At 37.9% G+C, this 21,531-nt stretch overlaps 2 protein-coding genes across 5 annotated transcripts in view; one reads left to right on the top strand and one right to left on the bottom strand.

Annotated features, from left to right (window-relative positions):
- LOC101864380 (protein FAM177A1) overlaps nt 1-10,661 on the top strand; it is an 11,939-nt gene extending 1,278 nt beyond the window's left edge. Inside the window, exons 2-5 of the mRNA XM_005096323.2 lie at nt 3,690-3,866; nt 4,973-5,039; nt 5,356-5,453; nt 6,423-10,661. Of these exons, the coding sequence (XP_005096380.1) occupies nt 3,690-3,866; nt 4,973-5,039; nt 5,356-5,453; nt 6,423-6,584 (504 nt within the window). The 3' untranslated portion in view covers nt 6,585-10,661. The remainder of the gene's footprint in view (nt 1-3,689; nt 3,867-4,972; nt 5,040-5,355; nt 5,454-6,422) is intronic.
- A 3,277-nt stretch (nt 10,662-13,938) lies between these two features.
- LOC101864137 (iron-sulfur cluster assembly 2 homolog, mitochondrial) overlaps nt 13,939-21,531 on the bottom strand; it is a 25,017-nt gene continuing 17,424 nt past the window's right edge. For all 4 annotated transcript variants that reach the window (XM_035969212.1, XM_035969211.1, XM_005096322.2 and 1 more), the window contains exons 4-6: nt 20,758-20,920; nt 19,522-19,640; nt 13,939-14,428 (exon numbers count right to left, since the gene is read on the bottom strand). In XM_035969212.1, coding sequence (XP_035825105.1) covers nt 14,254-14,428; nt 19,522-19,640; nt 20,758-20,920 — 457 coding nt within the window. In that variant the 3' untranslated portion in view covers nt 13,939-14,253. The remainder of the gene's footprint in view (nt 14,429-19,521; nt 19,641-20,757; nt 20,921-21,531) is intronic.

Below are 21,531 nucleotides of genomic sequence, written 5' to 3'. Positions count from 1 at the left end.
GGGGGAGGGAGAGACAGACGTAGACAGAGTAGGGGGTGTAGAAAGAGGGAGAGAGAGAGACAGACAGACAGAGAGTTCAGGATGGGGAGAGAAAGAGAAATTGTTCAAAAGAAGGAGAGAGAGAGGGGGGGGGTGTTTGTTAATATTGTAATTATTGATTCCTGCCATTTTCTCTCTGCATCAGTTCACAGGCTGACCCAGTGCAATACCATCGTTATTGTACACATTACACCACACAGATGACCAGTTCCATCTTCTGAATGCCACCTTCTGTGTCCCATCTCTCACCTTTTGTTTCTCATGTACCGTATCTAATTTTCCACAATAGATCTAACATTCTCGAGGACTTTAATTTTATAAGCGCGCTTTGTTTTCCTTCATCTCACGAGATGGAACGCTTGAAGCAGTCCAAAATATATGTAACACATCACTGTCGTCAATGTCCAAATCAGATGTGTGCTGATTTCAACGGTCTGGATCTCAAAGTATCATCCATATTTTCGCTAGATCTAGATCTAGTCTTAAGCTCTTTGTACCTTCTCAAACACGCTATGGTGAAATGAATCGGGGAGCACCGAACGACGTTGACTTTGAAAATAAGTGCCCCTAACAATTTAGTGTTAGGCGGGCGTACGCGTGCCTAACTACTTCCTTTATTTACAGTCTGAAACTGTAATGTTTCTCTTTTAAAAATTTTTACAAAGTTTCAGGGATGCCGATAGCGTACATTGTTCAAGTTCAAAGTTGTAATGCAGTGCCTATTTTTGTATCAAATCTTTTCACAACAATTTTCATCAATAAACCTAAAGTAATTCAAGTTCTTCGGGTAAACTGATTATTACTGGATGAAAATGGGATGCAGTAAAAAAGACATGAAGCTACAGCGAGCACCTAGCACACCTCTGTGATTGGCCCAAATATCTAGGTTTCATCGCCGACTGCTTGCGCTGTGTGTTTGTGTGTGTGCACACACGCTTGTGTGTATGTGTACAACTTTCTAGAAGATAAATTTATGGTACGAGTATTGCTGAGATTGCTTCTAAAAGATAAAACACAAATTAATACCAACAAAAAAAACAGGACGAGATCTCATCTAGTTATCAGTTGCGGGCAAGGGAAACCCAAGAATCTTGGGGGAACCCCAGAAGACGACAAAAATAGATGGCGGAAATATTTGTAATAATCTATATTTGGGCCAATCACAGAGGTGTGCTAGGTGCTCGCTGTAGTTTCATGTGTAAAAAAGTAAAGTTGTTCCCGCATCGGATCCGGACATTGGGAATTGCCTTGTTAGTGAGACAATTTCTTGGGCCTTCAGCATTGTGTAAGGGTGGCTAGTTCCTTTCCACGCCGCCTTTACTTACCCAACTCGAAGTCAGGTACCCATTACTGCTGAGTGGGGAGGAGGGGGCGAAAGTAAATCCGTGTCCAAACTGAGGCTTGAACCCAGACTTTCCGCTTCGGAGGCGGGTGCACTAACCGCTCCGCTTCATCAGTCCTGGCAACTTTTTTCATCACTTAAGTATTTATTGCTTGATTAATTGAAAATAATTACGTATGTCTTAACCTCAACCCCCTCTAACCCTTATAATCAAAATCCAGCAAGTGCAAATAAAGGGATCTAAAATGGAAGATTGCCCTAAACAAAGACAATTTTATTATAATTATAGTCTACAGAATCTACCATTTATATAAATGATTTTTATGTGATTCAAAAGTTTTCTGAATCAGTGTGAAATGCTTTTATTCAAACATATATTTTGTCTTGAAAATATAGTTTACTCCTTTAATTTTGTTAGTCAGAATACTTTCTGTGGTAGACAGCATTTAGGAGAGAGCGACTTTCTTTGGGCTTTTGACTTTTGGCTGAACTTTTAAAAAATTCAAAATTTACCTCAAAATTCAAAATGCTCAAATGAAGGTTACAACATAAAGTTAAAGCGGTGTGGCTTTTCTTGTATTTTTAATTGTAATGTAAAGAAGTTTTGACTTCAACGTTAGTATCAGTGAAGCAATAAATTTTTTAAGGCCATATCTGCTCCTGAAATTTCTAAAATCCATGTCCCTGACTAAATTAAAATATAGCAACGATGATATTAGTCAGACGTCAAAGAATAAATTTAAGTAATAATCTATTACTATAAGAACGTGGTAACCAAGCGAACATGCGCCATATTGGATAATTTCATTAAATTTCAAAAGCTATCCTCTCTCTCAGTTTTAATCCATTGGCTTTCATTTTAAGCAAGTATATACTACTACATATATGTAATGAACAAGTAATGCCAGATTTGTATTGTAATATTACAATTATTAAAATAATTATTGACTCTGGAAACACGTACTGTGGACAAATATAAAAAATACTCAAAATTTCCAATAGATGCACTGATTGTAGTTTTATTTTCTTATCTTCAAAAATGCCTCTATTTCAGAAAAGGTTACCTACGGATGTACATTGTGTAAAAAAAATGAAGCCATTCAGATGAAAAGTAAAGGAGAAGATGTTATTTAAAGTCGGAAAAATAAATATTTGAGAAAAAAAATGAAGTAAACCCTTCAAAAACATGTCCCAAAATTGCAAATTATTTTTTTAGCCCATTTTTTTTATATTTCTGAACATTATAATTAATTGAAACTGGCGCTTGTAACTTTGAGGGAAATGGATGTAGGTGTAAAAAATGGAAGGAAAAAAATGCATGGTCAATCTGGGTAAATATGGGGGAAATTTCAACCGCAGATGGCTGTAAAGCAGCTACGCAACAGAAGCTCAATGGATTTTATTGTGATGAAGGATTTGTCTTGAGTAACGTGTTGAGATGGTGCTGAAAAAAGTACTGGTTTTTGCAGATGAAGTTGTTAGTCTTACAATTTTTTTTACAAGAACTAGTTACCAGTATACAGTAGAATTCAAAATTACTACATGCTTAGCGAGAAGATTAATTTCTTAGCATAGTATATTTTTTAAAATCATTTTTTCCTCTTCTCTTTCTAACTGAGCTTTTTCTACTTCTCCCACATCTCAATCTTAAAATATCAATGGAATTATTATTAAGCTAAGACTGTATTCGCTATTTAACTATTTTAAAAGAATGATAATTGTAATGTATGATAATCTTTGTTTTACTATTGCAGTTTGGAAATAAATTTATAGTAATAATAGTAATTATAAATTATATTGTACATGTTTATTAAATGATAATGTTATATCTGAACAAGACTTTAAGTAATAATCAGTGTTCAAAAGTTGAGGGAAACATTCAAACATTTTTTACGCGGTTTACAAAACACCACTCACAGTGAAAGTTTTTTTTGTTTGAGGTAGTTATTTGAACATTCTCAATATTTATTTTCAGTGCAATTTAATATTGATACTTTCTCTTTTTATTTACCTTTTTACTTACCATTGTTATCATGCTTTTTTTTTCTTCCAATTTTCACCTGAAAGCCTTGCTTCCTTCTTCCCGTTCTTATTTACCCCTGACTTCATTCCTTTTCCACTTTCATGAGATGCTGAGATGTGATAGATGAGGATGATCTTGATGTACCTTCTGAAAATCAGTAGGCCTACACTGGCTTTCACTCTTTCTCTCTTCCGATGAAAGGAAAACTATCAAGAGGTTTAACTTATTTTGAAGACAGGTAACGTTTCTGTTTACTCCTTTCAACTTCCTCTTTATGTCTTCCAGTTTGGAACTGAAACATTCACATCTGTTCCTCTTGATGCTGAAGCTGCTGTGGGTGCAGATAAGAAGAAAAAGAAGCCTAAGAGGATTCTTCACTTCAGTGATGGCATCTTAGAAGAGTATTCATCATCTTCTGAGGATGAGGATGCCAAGAAAGATGTGGGCCCACTAGTGGACCCTGTAAGATCACCTTTGTTGTATCTGTTGTTTCAGAGAATTTTTTTTTTAATCCTTAAGGATTGTTCTCCTTATAAACAATAATAATGATAAAATCATAATCTGTCTGTCTTTGCCTCTGCCTGTCTGTCTGTCTGTCTGTCTGTCTGTCTGTCTGTCTGTCTGTCTGTCTGTCTGTCTGTCTCTCTCTGTCTCTCTCTTTCTCTCTCTCTCTCTCTCTCTCTCTCTCTCTCTCTCTCTCTCTCTCTCTCTCTCTCTCTCTCTCTCTCTCTCTCTCTCTCTCTCTCTCTCTCTCTCTCTCTCTCTCTCTCTCAAACACAAACATACACCTACACACACATACATTCAAACAGACACAGATAAACAAGAGATGTTTTCCACAGCCTTTTAACCTTTCTTATCAAGCTCTTGTTGTATGCCTTAGCAATTCATCTCCAAACCAATTGACCACAGTAATTGAAAGATCGTTAGACATAGTTTAAAATCAATATATATTTTTATCTGGTCCGTTGTGCCTGATTATAATCTTTGGTCCTTTGTCAGAGTATTTCTATGACATTTTATCCAATATACTGGTGCCAGGTTGCGCTTTCATTTGTGACAGAAAGTGAACATTTTATAAACATTGTTAGGTCTATGATCTTTCATAGGCAATCAGTTACTTTAAAAAGGGGTTATAATATGGTGTCTTATACTTTTTTAATGAACGACATTAGCTCAATGGCAGGAATACTTTTTGGGCAGTTATATCTAATGTATTTAATTTGTTGTATTTGTATTTTATTGTTCATAACTATAATGGTGTCTTTTGTCTTTCATTTCTGCCATTTGTTGTTTTTTCATGGATTACATGTGTACTTTCTCAGGTGATCTTCTCTTTTCAGTCATAACTTGCCCGTCTGTTTTCATGTGTACACTGTGTAACATAGTGTGGTGCGTTTACCTGTGAATGCATGCAAGCTTGAGTGCAGAAGTTTAAGTGTGTATGAGATGATTTTGTGTATGTGAATGCTTTTCTCCTCATGATGAAAACCTGTGGTTTTTATGAGCCCTATTCAAATAATATAATTACATTTTCATTTTTTGTGTGAAATGGTTTACTTTTTCAGAAAACTCTCAAATGGGCTCCATGGTGCTTTTATTATGCTTCAACTGCTGCTCGAAAAGCATTAGGAGGTATGCAATACTTTGGTTTATCTTGTAGTTCATAACTTCTGTCTCTGAAATGATAGAGTAAAGTTCCCCAAATGGTCACAAGCAACTGAAAGCCTAATTAAGAGTACATGGCTATTTTCACTGCATCCACAATGCTGTTACTGCTTCAGGTTTCTTATTTTAGAAAAGGAACCTCTACAGGAGTTCAAGCCATGATAGATAAAAACAGATACTTCACTTAGGAATATCTCCTTTTTAAATTTCTTTTTCACTTATTGACTCACTCATATATTAGTTATATATGAAACCTTTTCCTTCTTTTTTTTTCCATCTGAAGTTGCTGACGTTTGTGGAGAAAAACTTGCTTGGTTCTTTGGCATTACAACTCCCAAATACAGATATGAAATTGAGGAGTACAAGAGAGCTCAGAAAGAGGTGAGTATGCTTTGGGAGAATGCTCGGGTAAAAAATGGCAACTTGTTGACTGCCGACTGGGAAAAAAATTGCCTTTATATAATGAAAATGAAATAAAAATATTACCTGATCTACACTTGGCCTATATCCATGCTCTACAACATTCTCTTTTCATTTTACAACTATTGTTACCCCAGCTAGTCCTAGAACACTCAGAAATTTTCTCAGCTCCCTGGGAAGCATTCAGTACAAGCTGTCATTTTACAAGCGCTAAAACTTTAACAAGATGATAAACATCTTCTTCTGTCTATGGCTAGGGTGAATTGAGGAAAATATGTGGAAACTGCCTTTTCCCAATGACACAACTTCAGGTCAAGCTAAACTTTGAACTCTTGAACTCCCAAACCCACAACCTTGCTATTTCAAGTCTGGTAGGTTAACCACTAGGCCACCAATGCTGCATGTATATGAACACTCAATGAGTTATTAGAGACTGCAAGGGAACTTGGTTGTGATACTTCTTCGTTCTTAAGGTTCTTCACTGAAATATCAAGAGAAATGTTTTTCCTCTTAAAACATGTTAATGCATTTTCACTTTGAGTTGTAAGCATCTCGTTTATGAATGAGGAATTTTTAGACTAGGGTGGTGTTGTTAGTGTACTGTTTTGTGCCAAAGCATTAGGATGCCTTGTTTATGGTATGTGACTCTAGCATGTGTTTTGAGTAGAAGCTATAGAAGTAGTCACTTGGTTTTATTTAGGAGTTTCTATTGGCCAAAATATTGACATTGTGTGTCTTCATAATATTTTAACTTTTCTACATGTTGAAATGCTAATTTTTAGAAGTGGCTAACACACAATGGCTCTTTTTATCATATTAAAGTTGAGAAAGTTTTTTAATCCGACTGCTTTCATTTTAAGGTAAAGGGAAGCTAATAGTGTATATTACGATTCTTTGATAACCCTAACACTTTGTTTAACTGATCGACAGTTGGAAGAAGATATGGAACAAGAACGCAGGCAAGAAGAGAAAGCCCAAGGGTTGTCCACTATTGATGTGCAGGTAGTGGACAGCTGTAAAACATCCACCACCACTATCGCAAGCAACAACAACAGCATGACGGAGCCACCTGAGCTTTTGGAAAAATACTAGAAGCATTATGGGAGTTTTGCTTTTTGCTGACCATTCCAATGTTTACGAGCGCTCAGTTCTGATGTACATGGTGGGGATTTCTGTGATAAAGTCTTGAGGATTGAGATACATACTTGGGTCTTTTTTTCCCTTGTTTCTCTGTATAGAGATGGACTGGAAGACTATGATCATGCCTTACTTTTGCCTTCTCTTAAATTTTAAGAATCTTTTCCCCTACATTTGATTGAATGAAATGTAATTATTTTATGTATTTCCATTTTTTTACCTGGAATTTTATGCATTTGGACTGAAAGCCTGTGGAAGTCAGTCTTACTGAAGGGTGGGGGAAGCTACAGCATGTTATTGTCCGTATTCTCATGATTTGTCCCTTTACTTCTGGCCTAGCAGTCATAAGTTCATTTCCAAGCCATGTGTAGTAAAAGATTGTTTCTAAGAGAAAAGGACGTTGCTCGAAGTGACCTTGCTCCGCACAGGTGAAAAAAAAAGATCCCAAAGAAACTTGCAGAATGCTAGTGCTAGCACCACCTCTAGCTTAATTTTTTTTATTTTACTGTATATAATCGATAATAAATTCTTATCTGTCAGCCCGCTAAGCTTCTAGGGAACAGCTTTCTCTTCAGATATGAAAGCTTAGATAGAAGGTTGGGGAATTGCAGAAAGTAAAGTGCCTTATGAGAAATCTACACAACTCTTGTTATTCGCTTTGTAGTGTTCAATGCTGCTCCCTCATAAGTCTGTTTGCACTTCAACAGTCAGTATATATTTCACGACTCCATTTGTTGTCGCTTCTTAAGGAAAATAACTACATTTAATTTATAAATCAAGGAAGGAAGGAAGTAAGTTGTTGATTATTTTCATGAGGAAAATTGATTTTTCTAATTGAAGCTCATATATTACTTTATCATTTTAAAAATATAGTAATCTGGGGGAGATACTTTAGGGTCTGTTTTCACGTTTGATTATAAAGTTATATTATCTCCTATTTCTTATATTTTATCTGTGGGAGTTTTGCTGGGGAATTGTAAAAAGAGCGAACGTTTCCACATGATTATTATTATTGCTCAATGGATGGATTATGGAGATATGCAAAAGTATGTTTTATGACAGTGCGTTTGCTAACTTTATCTGCATTTTTGAGAATTTAGCTGAGACTATCATGTTTTAAATGGGGCCTACATTTGATGAATATATGTTTTATGTATGTGTTATAAAATCATTTGCTGCACATTGTTTCTTTTCTGGTTTTAGAATGTAGATGTAGTTGATAGTCACTCTATAACTGGATTAAGATTTCAGTTGATGTGTATTGAATTTTGAAGAGTTACTGTTATGGCTCAAAATACTCAAAATGCTATAAACAATATTTGGTTAGGGATGAGACTGCATGTTTTGAAAATCGGCTTCTGAAGGAACCCTGCTTCATTTGCTGGGTAACTTTAAAAACCAGACATTTGTTGAAAGAGCATCACATTTTTGTTAATGTAACGCTTTACTACGATTTGATAGATTATCGTGGGAAAAGGAGCATTACTAGGGAATTATAATGCTAAAAACCAAAGCTATAGTTTTTTTTATTCAGTGTCAAATTGACAATTGTTTGTTTTTTTAGTCCTCTGTAGAGAAAAAAAACCCTGTGGTTCGTATGAAAGCCTTATTATATTTCTGTATATTGCCAGTGCTGTGCCTACTTTGCACCACTTTTTCTTTTCTAATACAAATAAAGGTTGGATACATTTCCATTGACATTGTATCTGATCTCATTTGTGATCTTGAGGTTTAGTTTTACTGGGTGAAGAATAGATTTTCCCACTGAAACCATAAGCCCCAGCTCCGCGGCTTTACATGCTATTTGTGATGTTTTGAAATTAAATAGTATAGTAATTATCAAGAAAAAACAAAGAAACTTTGTGAAAGTTTTCATGACATTACTTTAAATGCATCACAAAGTTTGAATTCAATACCTGAAACAGTTTTTGATAATTAGAAATAAAGAAGAAGGGTTTAAAGTGAAGAGAAAATGTTATGCTTAACCGATAAAAAAGAATTACATGTATCAGGGAAAAAAATGTAGCAATTGAAGCAGCAAAAGATGAGACTTTGCATTCCAAAGACAGGACATTGGGAATGTTTTTGGCGTCATTTTAGTCTCATATCACAAGTTCCAAGTCTGAATGAGCTGTTGTAATCTTTTCCAAAAGACCAAGCGTTGTGAATCATGTATACTCTTTATTGATGTGCTCATGCTGTTATGCGTCATGTTTGCATCCCTTTAGCATTGAGTTGCATTGACTTTTTATTGAACAAATTTTTGTTACTGTAGTGTGCATTTTTGTTCTGGTACCAGTATTTATTTGCAAGACTGGCCATGTTGTAAAACTGTCTGATTATAGAATCCCATAGGCAACATTCTATTTTGAGCTGTTCTCAAAAGAAGCCTCTTCAAAAACACCATGAAAACGTCCCTGGAGGACTTTAACATAATTCCTTCGACATGGGAGACAGACCCACTGTGAGCAGTCACAGAGAGCAGCAAGTCATACAAGGCTTCACAAATAAGAAATGCTGAAGCCAAGAAAGAAGTCGAGGAAATTATGCTTTTAAATGCTTAAATTCTCAAAGTGTGGCAAACTTTTCTCAACCAGAATTGGTCTCATTGGCCTTAGCATAAGCCACAAGTCATCTTACTTAAACTTTTGTTTCATTTATTTCTCTCAAGAAATCTTCTCCTCTGCAGAGATGCATTGGTCATGGCCAGACATTGACGGACAAACTATCATTATTTATTTGTTGTAATGATTTGACGTGTTATTAAATGATTACTTATCACATTTTTATTTTGCTTTGGATTCCCGTAAGTTGGTTTTTACTGTACTGCTTTACATGTCAACCTTGCTGGTTGAGGTTATGCATACTTTTAAGCTAGTCGTTAATTTCACCAGAGCTGGGAATTCAATCTGTAAATAATTTGCTTTAATTTATTATTCCAGTCTTTTGCGAATAGATTTGTTTGTGCGTGTGCATTTTATACTTAGATCAACTACTAATGTCTGCCATGAATCTTGCCGGTAAATTTTGGAAGGATAATCAGTGGAAATTAAGAAATAATTTAAATAATGAAATAAATGTGGGTGGTTTTACACCCCAATTGACACAATGTAGAAAATTGAGGAGATGGCCTTCGACTATGCCTAAATGGGCCAATGTGGGCTGAAAGAGAGATCTATATGTCTCAGCAGGAAGACAGTGATACTCGATAGGAATTCTCCCTACTCGGGAATCAAACTTGGGTGTGCTTGCGATGGAGATGCACATTATAACTGCCTCATCATGAACACTGGTAGTCACACTTGGTTTGTTGAACTGCTTTGAATTCGGTTCTCAGTGTAGTTTCAATGTTTCAGAAAGCGTTTGTGTACCCTGCCCCAGATATGTCATGTTAACTCTGGAATTTTATGTCACGCCACAAGATGTGTGACATCATGACTTCTTGGAGGAGTTGACCTTTACCAGTTCTATCGAGTACCAGTATTTTGAACTTTTAAACAAAGTTTGTCTTCTTATGTTGTTTACACATAGTTATGTGCATTTGGGTAATATTTATTGGAAAAGAAAGGGTATAAAGTCATAAAGAGACAGGGATAGAATTTTATGGGACTTGGGCATAAAGAGAAATTAGGGTGGGGGGTTTCGAGGTCTGTATTTGTTATCTGGTTAGTGTAAGGGACGCCCTCAAGGGAGATTACAAATTCCAAGTCAGAAGAGCCCTTTGGTGTGTGCGTATGGTTTCAACGTTTTTTAGATTACACTTCTTATCAGAAATTTTACGTTGGTTTGCAATCAAGACATATTGGTTTGCCTTTTTTTTTCAAACTGTTTTCAAACCATGTTTACATCATTCTGACTCATTGTGTGTTTTTACTTTCCCTATAATGGTTACCATTGTTTGTGTTTGTCGACATTGTATTTTTTGTGCACAAAAGCCTTATACTCGTATAATGTTTTTCTCAGAAAATTTCTGATGTCTGTTTGCTTTGCTGTTGTTGCTGACTCATTAAAGCTTTCATTATCATTAAGTTATCTCACCTTGTGTGTTCCATTATGTTTTCCATACAATAATTGAAAGTACTTAAAAGTGTAAGTTTTATACGACAAGTGACAGTAGTCAATACAGTGGAGTCCACTTATAACGAGTCCGGAAAAAACGAGAAGTCTGTTATAAAGACGCTATTCTGAAACCCCGTTTTTTTCTCCTCTTTACCTTTGTAAATAAAATACTGCTATAGCGTTATCAGACAAACATGCAAGTCGGTTATAGCGGAATATCGTTGCTGTTGTGCACAGTGCATAGGCCAATTTTACATAATGTAAAACCTCGCTGGTTGAGAAACTTGTTGGTGATCTTGCGAAACAAAGAATAGGAGAGCCCATGTGCGCCAACAATGAAGGCCGGAGCAACTGAGTAGGGAGGGTGTGGCATGCGCAGACAAGCAGAACACATCGTGTGATATGCCAGCGTAAGCCTAGTTTACATTATCAAGGCCTACCATGCCTCTCAGTCACTTCTCCGATGCGGGGATGGAGAGGTCACAGCAATGTGATGGATGGAGCGAATGTGTGACGTGCACAAGCAGACAGAATGCACCACAGGGTGTGGTGGGGTGGGGGTAAACACAGCGGGTGAGTTAGCCCAGAGCCCTTCCTTTCTGATCGCCAACGCCAAGCTTTCAGTCCACATCGCTAGATCTAGCAGTAGAGAAAGAAACTTGATTCGAATTTTGATCAAGTAAGACCTAGAGGTCCTGGTAAAACAAAATCGTCATCAGGGGAGATAGTAAAAGGGAATAAACAGAACATCAAACTCATAAATTAGTCCTACTTTACAGTTTTTCCCTTGAATGTATTACTGGACCCCTTTTAGCGAGAATCCTGCTATAACGGACATTTTGCTCCGGTCCCCTCCCTCTCGTTGTAACAGGATTCCACTGTACTGCTTTCTACATTGCTCCCAAGACATTGCAGTACAAGTGCTGTGCCTCTTTTTAATGCAGTCACATTCAGTATTTTAGTGCACCATTTTGAATAAGCTGCAGTGAAAAAGAAACAAAACGTGTGGTATCTTTTTCCATTATATAAATTGATAACTTGGGGTGCATTACTAGATCTACGAGGGCTGTCCCACGGAAAACCGGAATTTGGCTGTAATTTGAAAACTATTCAATATTTTCACATTCTGTAAACGCACACTTGTAAAACAATCATTTAGAACTTTCCCGATTGAGCACCATGAGCATCGCACAAACCAAATGAGCACAGCAGTTCTCAGATGGCTACCACCTTGGAAAATTGGTCAAGGGTAGAAGTGAGGTCTGTCATTCGGTTTCTGACCGCAAAAGGTCTCAAACCTCTAGAAATACACACTGAAATAAAGTCAGTTTATGGGGAGAAAGTAATGGCAAAGTCACAGGTATATGAGTGATGTATCTTCTCCCAGATCAAGCGATGGGAAAAATGTGTCCAGCGGGATGGTGATTACATTGAGAAATAAAGAACATGTTGAGGTATGTCTTACAGTTTTATTATAATAGGACAAAGATTTTTGCTTTTACGGACCTTTTCCGGTTTTCCGTGGGACAGCCCTCGTAGTTGTTGAAAAAAAATTATACAGTACACTGAAAACACATTTCATCATATTAGTGGATATAATATTATTTTTGAAAACAGAAAGTGGTGATGGTCTGTTAGACATGGACAATGATGTCCAATATGGTACAACTCACTGTCAAGCTGACTTAGTTTTGTTTGACTTCATCAATGATGTAAGATATCGTGGTAGAACCAGATGCTCATCAAAATAATGAAATCGAGGAAACTTGGCATTTTTCTGCTAGTGTGCCTATTTTTATGTTTTTTGCTTTTTGGCTCAACACCTTTTACGTTCACTTAAAAACACATTTCTATTAAGATTTTACTTTTTTCTAAACTTCTGTTAAAGGCAAAAAAAAAGAGTAAATTTTCAGTTTCCAAGGACTTTCAAGGTACAGTGGAACTCGGATTCAACGAGGTCTCCGGGCCTGACCTAAAATCTCGTTGAATCCGGGTGTTCGTTATAGCAAACACAAGGTTTTGTGTAGATAATTACAGGCACTGAGCAAGTAAAGTATAAATTGAAGTCACAAGTAGTTCCTGAAATGCCCTCATATTATTATTATTATGAGCTGTGTAAAAAAAAGACTGATTCGTTCAAATGCACAATCCTGTGTCATCTCGATTATTTACCAAAAAGTTGTGTTGCTGTGTAGAGCCTAGCATATGGCAACTTTTGATTCCATAGACCAGCGCACAATTCATTACACAGATCTACGTCAAGACTAGCTTATCATTGTAATAATGATCAGTTGCCGAGGGAAAAAAAAAAGACTTGGGTGTTTGTATCTGCGATGTTCAACGCCCGGACCGCTAGTGCGCCCCCCCCCCCCCCCCCCCCGACACGTACACACAGTCACACGTGTCTTTGAGGAGCCTACCCATCCAACTCCGACACACACCAGAGTAGACATGTGCACATGCCAACGACGCGTGCGTTGGTATGAAAAAAGGCCGGTGATTGGTCGCATGCAATCAGCTACGTGAATAATGGTTCACGATGCAGGTGCAATGGATGGTTTCCAGGAATAGATAAAGTTCGTTCTAGGAGAAAAACGAACGAAACCAGGTCTGCGGGGGCTGTTCACCCTGGAAGCGACCTCGTTGAATTCGAGCTCGCTCATTTAAGTGCTCGTTGAATCCGGGTTATTTTTATTGATTTTAAAGAAGAAAAAAAACGAATCTATCTCATCTCATTGAATCCGAGCTCGTTGAATCCGAGTTCCATTGTATGCGCCAAACCGGGGTGACCATTGCCTCCCTAATTTTACCTCTAAAACCAGACAATCCGCCACCTCCTTCAATCACAAATATCTTGACTTTTATTCAAGACGGGTATTTTTTTAGTTGAATCCAAGTTCTATAGTACTAATAGTAATGCAGTTCTGAAATTTCCTCCACTTTGACCTCACATCTTTCTTGTTTGAAAACCTTAAGTTTACAGTTATATCGTAGTACTCTGTAAGTAAAGTAAAAAACTGAAGGACACAGATTGTACTTGTAGTTGTTAATGTCTGTCACCCCCATCGACGTTATTAGGATCATTTAGGAGGCGGGCGGCTTCATCCTTGACTCTAAGACTGACCTAGCTGGGTGACATACAGTACAACAAGATAACTTCCCCATGGAAAAGAGCTGAACAGTTACACCATAGTCGCTAGTAAAGCACGCTATCAAACTATGGGAAAGCAAGGAGGTAACGCAAATCAAGTTCAGATGCAGTTATTTATTATCTTAATTCAGTCCTGCCAAATCTCAACATATATATTTATATACACAAGGAGAAATAATAAAAAACCAACTTTTCTCTTGCTCACAAACTCATTCATATCTCCATAAAGTAGATTTTACTATTCTATCAACACAAGTTTCATAACTTCTTTAATAACAATTTTTTTTTTATTAGACTTCAAAGAAAAAAAATGAAGATCACTACCACACCACAGTCACAGACATGCAGTCAAACAAAAACAGCAGAAAAGCATCCTTCCCTTAAAAATTTTTTTTACAAATAAAAGATCACAGCTCAGAGTTTGATAGAAAACGAGGCTCCACATGAGCAGCCTTGTTCAGCCTGCGGGTTGTCGGTGACACGGAAGGAGGATCGGATCAGCTCTTGGTAGTAGTCCACTGTGGATCCTTTGACAAGCTCCAGGGAGTCTACGTCGATGACCACCTTCACACCATCTCGCTCAAACACCCTGGGCAAAAACATCATCTTTCAGTGAACATCATGAGGCAGAATTGTTTTAAATCACAATAAAGTTCACTTACTGAGGTCGTGTTGCTTCCTGAATGTCACCCCTAAATAATTCAGTCGAATTGGTATTATCCAGTTAAATGATAATATTTGTATGGCTCAATTTGACACTGCACTGGTGTTTAACAGATGGGACCTCCAAATTCAGCATCCATAGAAGGACTAAGCTAAGTTGGTGAGAGTTTGGAAACCCACCAAACAATGTAAGTCTAAGTTCAAGACACTCCGAAGGGGAATTAGTGAACAAAAGTCATTTCAACCATAGATCAGCATGAGTCCTGTCTCTCAGGACAGCCTGGGGGGATCCAGTATTGATACTAAAATCGAAACTAAACAGGTAACAAATACTACAACATTGCCCTCACAGATTCTCATCAGCACTATAATCTAATCTACTTTACTACAATGGAGTCCACTTATTACGAGTCCTTATATTACAAGAAGTCTGTTATTAAGACACCATTCTAAAACTCCGTTTTTTTTCTCTTCTTTATCTTTGTAAATAAAATAGTGCAATCAGACAAACACGCTAGTCGGTTATAGCGGAATATTGCTGCTGCTGTGCACATCGCATAGCCCAATTATACATAATGTAAAACCTCGCAAGTTGAGAAACTTGTTGGTGAACTAGCGAAACAAAGAATCGGAGAGCCCACGTGTGTCAGCAATGAAGGCCGGAGCGAAAGAGTGGGAGGGTGTGGCATGTGCAGAAAAGCAGAACACATTGCGTGATAGGCCAGCCTAGTCTAGATTAGCTAGGCCTACCATGCCTCTCACATCTCCGATGCGGGGATGGAGAAGTCAGAGTGCTGTGATGGGTGGAATGAATGTGTGACGTGCGCAATCAGACGGAACGCACCACAGGGTGTGGTGAGGTGGAAGACAACACAGCGAGTGAGTTAGCCTAGAGCCAGAGCCCTTTCTTTCTGGTCGCCAACGCCGAGCTGTCAACATTGCTAGTGCTAGAAAAAGAAACCTGATTCGATTTTTTATCAAGTATGACCTAGAGGTCATGTTGAAACAAAATCAATATTAGGGGAGATAACAAAAAAAGAAATAAACGGAACACCAAACTCATACATTAGGCCTACTTTATTATTTCCATTTAATTTATTACTAGATCCCTTAAAAAGAGGATCCTGCTATAACAGACATTTCGCACCAGTCACCTCCCTCTCGTTATAACAGGATTCCAAAGTATACAATCATCATCATTTCTGGACACATTAAATAGGCACTTAATTGTTTAATTTAGGGGACCAACATTCAAGTTCGATGCATGTCTTTAAAGACCTTTGGATGGCCTTCAAAGCGTTTTTTTTTTTCAGGTCGATGTGTGACTAATGAGTCTCGAGATATTTCAAGTTGAAAAATAGACAATTTTTAACCATTGGTTTTTGATAAATTTTCTCGTCATATTTTTTTTCAAACTACCCTTGTTGATAAACCAGTCTTTGTTCTTCCAGAAAACGTTCAAACGATTATCGTAGAAGTCTTACCTTGGCTAATGAAGTTTAACCCTTTTGTCAACCAAAATCCACAAAAACCTAGCTGAACCCTTCCACCGTGACATCGCGCCGAGCCGTGACGTCATGTATTTTTCGCCTTGAGCTTTTGGCTTCCTATTTTCATTGTTTGAAATGTACGAGACAGGGAAATACATCGCCCAGAGATTTTTAAACTTCAATTTGAAATGTTAGTCAATTTTGGTAATGTTTTAAAATCACCGACCTTACATTGTGTCTTAGTTCTATGAACTGGAATGTGGGATCGGCTGCATGCTTCCCCCCCCCCAATACTCCTCCCCCACCCCTCTCTGTCTGTCTGTCTGTCTGTCTGTCTCCCCCCCCTCTCTCTCTCTCTCTCTCTCTCTCTCTCTCTCTCTCTCTCTCTCCTCTCTCTCTCTCTCTCTCTCTCTCCTCTCTCTCTCTCTCTCTCTCTCTCTCTCTCTCTCTCTCTCTCTCTCTCTCTCTCTCTCTCTCTCTCTGTGTGTGTGTGTGTGTGTGTGTGTGTGCTTTTGTGTGTTCCCGCTCCCCTCCTATTTTCATAACCTTACCTCTCTTTTCTTGTCCATCCCACATTACCTGCTCTTCAACTTCACATACATTCTCTCTACATTATATATCCTTCTTGTCGTTCTATTTCTCTTACAATCGCCACCTCCGCCATCTTTCCATGACACACGGTACGGTATTAGCAGCATAGGCCTATTACTCTTTTCCACAGATGAAACAACCCTGAAGAAAGATGCCAGTTGTAGCAAAGTGAGTACTTTTGCTCCTCAGTTCTTACTTTACTTTTTTCCTTCTTCTGGTATCCTTAGGGTGTCCAGGGGAGGTGCAGGTTTTGGCGTCTGCAATAGATATATTAATTAGTTAAGTTGTCACAGGACCCTTTTAACCCCATCTAGTCAGGTCTTTCTTGTTCTTCCTCTTGATTTAAAGCCGGATTCACAGGTGTAGTAAGCTCTAGCCGCTGGTTGTTTCTGGGGCAATCTGGTTAGATGTCCGAACTATTTGATTCTTTGGCGCTCTAATTAATTTACTACTGGTAGACTTATGGTCTCTTTCCTTAGGCGGTCTTCTCTGGTGGCGTTGGTGGTTTTGCTGAGACACCTAATTTCGCGTGCATTGAATTTTCTTTCTCATGCCTTGTTAAGAGACTATGTTTGGCACTGGTAGATTAATGTTGGTATAAAGATGCTATTGATGAGCTGGGGTTTCACTTCAGTTGGGATATTCTTGTGACTGAGAAGGGGTGCTAGCTGGTAGGTCACTGCATTTGCCTTCATAGTTCTTGTTTCTTTTTCTTTGTCCATACACCCATCTTGTGTGAAGATGCTTCCCAAATATTTAAATCCCTCTACTTGTTGGAGTTGTGTTCCGTCAGTAAGGATGTTGAGTTTCCCTGGGGGGTTTTTCGTTTTCATAACTTCTGTTGTTTTTTAAAGGAGATTTTCATGTTTAGGTGTTTACATTCCTCATTAATTAGTTTTGGGGTGTGTTTTTGAAATTCCTCTTCATCTGTATTTAATGTACTCTGGTCATCAGCAATAGAAGCTCGTTCAGTTCATTGATGTTGTCATTTGCTGCTTTCATGATCTTATCCATGCAAGTGATGAAGAGCAGCGGAGAGAGAACACACCCTTGTCTCACCCGAGACCTGATGGGGAAACAGTCCGATAGTCCTTCTGTTGATCTTATGGCACACAGGCTGTTTTTATAAAGTGCCATGATGTTCTCCAGCAATTGTCCTGTTACACCATATTCCTCTAAGACTTCCCAAAGTTGACATCTATTTACCCTGTCGAACGCCTTTTCGAGGTCCACGAAGACGATATTGAGGTCGTGTCATGTCCAATGGCAGTCTCACACAACTGTCCTAATGCAAATTCCTTTTGCGCTGGAAGAAGGTATTTGATATGACGAGGTCATGTTCTGCGCATAACCGTAATAGCATTTCTCCATTGCCGTTTTAATGTTTCTCTGTCACTGTGTGGCCCCATGTATCTCTCCCACGTCATCTTCCTTGTTTCCACTCTGCTGTTAAAGTCCCCCATCATTGTCTCATTATCTTTGTCATCCACAGTGTTTAAAAGGTCACTCAGTTGATCATAGAACTGATGTTGCTGTTCTTCGGGGTATGAGTCATTGCATGGTGCATATATCTGTATTTGATGCACCTCAGTAATTTAAATTATCATATTCTATGGTGATTCTTGTATCAATCTCCGGCTTTATACATGTACATAATCGTTGAATTTTATATATATTCTTCAAGTCTGTGTTATGCTTTTTTAGTTCAGTTTTAGCATGGGTTTAACGGCCTTTGCAACATAATAGGTCATATAGGCGCTGAAGATTTGAGATGTTATAAGAGAGTAACATACACAGAAAAGAACGAGGACAGATAAGGACGGTTGATTGTTAATAGGAAAAAAAAAAGGGACAAACCACACCCCAGAGCACCCGCCAACCTCCTGCTTGAGTTATGCATATAAGATTGAAACTGCTTTCAATTTTAATCATTTTTTCCCAATAGCAAGTTAAAGAACTCTTTAAAACAAAATGAGAGATGTTTTTTTTCTTTTGAAAATCGGACCATTATTATGGAAAGTGTGCCCGTTTCTTATTTTGGATAACAGGCTTCGGACTCCCAACGTCACTCTTAGGGCGTAATTAAACGGTAAATAAAATTTTACTCTTTAGGTACTTGACTTTTATTTTTATATTGATTCTACAAAAAAAAACCAAAAAAATGATACCTCAATGGTTACGATACAACTATTATTAAGGATTTTATGACGTTTTGAAGCAAAATATGGAAGTTCGGTGGCACAAAATGCAGTGCAAAAATTTTGCCAAATCAGGGCGAAAATTGATTCAGAAAAATGGTCGCTTCTTCTGAACTAACAAAGATAGCACTAAAATTTTAAAAACTCTGAAAACAGACAGCCAAGCTCTTTCCAATAATCCTAATTTTAGGGTCCTCGGATAAGTTTGAAAATTTCACTGAAGTGCCTACAATAAGCCATCTTTCTTCAGGAGCAGCAGCTACAGCAGCATGAGCAGGAACAGCAGTAACAACTTTCAAGTGATTTTCTCAACCATAGCAATGTCTAACAATTAGAGCCATATAGGCAACTAACAGACCTTCATCAATCATGGGGAAGCTTCACTGCAAGACAAAATGCTAGAGGGCTCTCCAAACAAAAAGTAAATACTGGTAGTCTGCAACCTCAACCCAGGTGAAAAAGACAAAGCTCATTACACTAAACAGAAAATACCTACAAGTCCTGTTTAAACACACACTTGAACCAAAACAAGGTTTCAAACTAAAAACAACAATAAGCTACCACAACAACTACAGAATTAAGAGCCAAAACCATTACTTCTCATAAGTAGTATATTACTTCCTATACATAAAATTTCAAAAGATCATCTCTGCAGCTCTAGACACTACTGACTGAAATACATCCTACATGCAACACTTGAAAAAGTAGAAAGAACAGAAATCCATTAGACTTAAACTTACCTATCATCTTCCTCAACTTGTGAGTCTAGTTCAAATTTGTACTGGAAGCCAGAGCATCCACCACCTTCGACAACAAGTCGGAGACCTGAGCCATCATCGGTGCAGATCTCCTTAAGTCTCTGGAAAAAAAAATAATTTTTATGAGGAAAATATGTTTCTTTGTTTATCTGACTTTTTCAGCCTCTCAATATAATAATAAGTGATGATAATATAATATGTGTATTTTGCTTCATATGACAGCTAGAACAAAGATTACCATTTAGAATTCTTTTAATAAATAAAAGTGACCAGACAGCATTGTTAGTAACACTCCTCTTTAAAGGTAAAGTCCCCAGTATGAACACAAGGCAAGGAGAAATCAAGTTAGATTTCCACCCATTTAATCACAGTCACTAGGCTCCCTTACATCATTATCATCATCATCAATGTTGACAGCTCGAAGATTTTTTTAAAAGCGAAAACTTGGTGGAAACTGTAGAACTATTATCACTATCATCATCTCCGTCTTCATCACCCCTATTACTATTAATCAATGGCAGCAACACCAATGAAACACTAATCTGACGAATGCCCTATGCAAAAAAAAAAAAGCATTTTTCGAAACACTGTAAAAGAAGTCCTTTTACCTGTCTCCGAGATTTTATGCACCCCACATAATTTAGCAAAATTTGATATTTTTTGCATAATTTCTGATTATTTTCCTGTATCATTCTTTGCTAAAATTAACAGAATCGAATAATTTCACATTTTTGGGCTCAGTTTGCATAATTTCATAATTTTTCTTGCGAAAAACGACGGGGACAGTTTTACAGCAATCAAGGAAACGGGTCCATATCATACAAATAATCAATATAACACACACTCTGAAAGCACGGTGCCATCAGCCTCCACCTGTCGCCCAGTTCACTTAATACATACCGGATGGGGAAACCAAAAGAACTCCTATCAGATTACTAGAGTACACACTGCGTTTAATACATAAAAGGGACCATAATACCAACAAGAAGGCATTGATACTACCAGATTGTATAATAATTTTTAAAAGTTAATAAATAGTAATAAAACAATGATCAGACAGTTTGTTAAAAATGAGGAAAACACTCTACTACCTTTCAAAAAGAGGACAAGAGCTTATCTGTGCAGGCTCATTATCATCACTGTCTTTTGCTGAGCAAACATAATGTGGGGCCCTCTACAAATGATTAACCAAACAAAAAACCCAATGTGGAAACAAACCTTCACACAAGCATCGCTGAGCTTCAGGTCAACACCAGCGCTCGAGTCCTGAGCAGGAGAGGCAGCATTTGAGGCCAAAGTGCGGTTGATGAAGGGAACTCTGTTGCCACCCCCGTTAATTTGAGCTTGGAACAGACCACTTCCCACACGCAATGTCGGAGAGCTGACGATGAAATATTTTAGGCAGTTAGCAGACCAGGCTAAATAAGAAACAGAAAGATGTTCAAACTTATTTACGCAAAAAGAAAAGATGGATTTTTTAAAATTAGGATGATTAAAAGGGAGGCAGGCGGAGACAGGGATATTTCGCTCCTTTACACTTTGCACTAGCCTACGAGTGCCCGCCGCCGCCCAGTGACCCGGGCCGGGTCGGGTCAGGTCGGGTCGGGATGATCGCCCGACTCGTCGCCTGAAAACAACGTGTTTGTTTTGAAACAACGAGTCGGGCGCGATCGACTTGAGCCACGATAGATGCTTTGCAATATCAATCTAGCGAGCAGACCGACTCAATAGTCTTGTTTGGACTAGTCTAGCTAGAGTAAATCAATCATAAACACCCTCGTCTGATTACTTAGCTTGCTTTGTTCCGTAGCACCAGGGTAGAAATTTGTGAAAGACTTTACATCTTAGGCTAAGGACGGTAGATCTAAAATGGATCGATTCATCCAGAAAACCCCTAATGGGAAGGGGACCTTCAATTCAAATAATATCATCTTACGCCAGGAAAAAAAAAGGGGGGGTTGTCTCATTATCTTTGTCATCCACAGTGTTTAA

This window comes from Aplysia californica, unplaced genomic scaffold (assembly GCF_000002075.1).
Source record: "Aplysia californica isolate F4 #8 unplaced genomic scaffold, AplCal3.0 scaffold00126, whole genome shotgun sequence".
Classification (NCBI taxonomy): Eukaryota; Metazoa; Mollusca; class Gastropoda; order Aplysiida; family Aplysiidae; genus Aplysia; species Aplysia californica.
The sequence above is the reverse complement of the archived record's forward strand: the minus strand, read 5'-3'. Positions and strand labels throughout refer to the sequence as shown.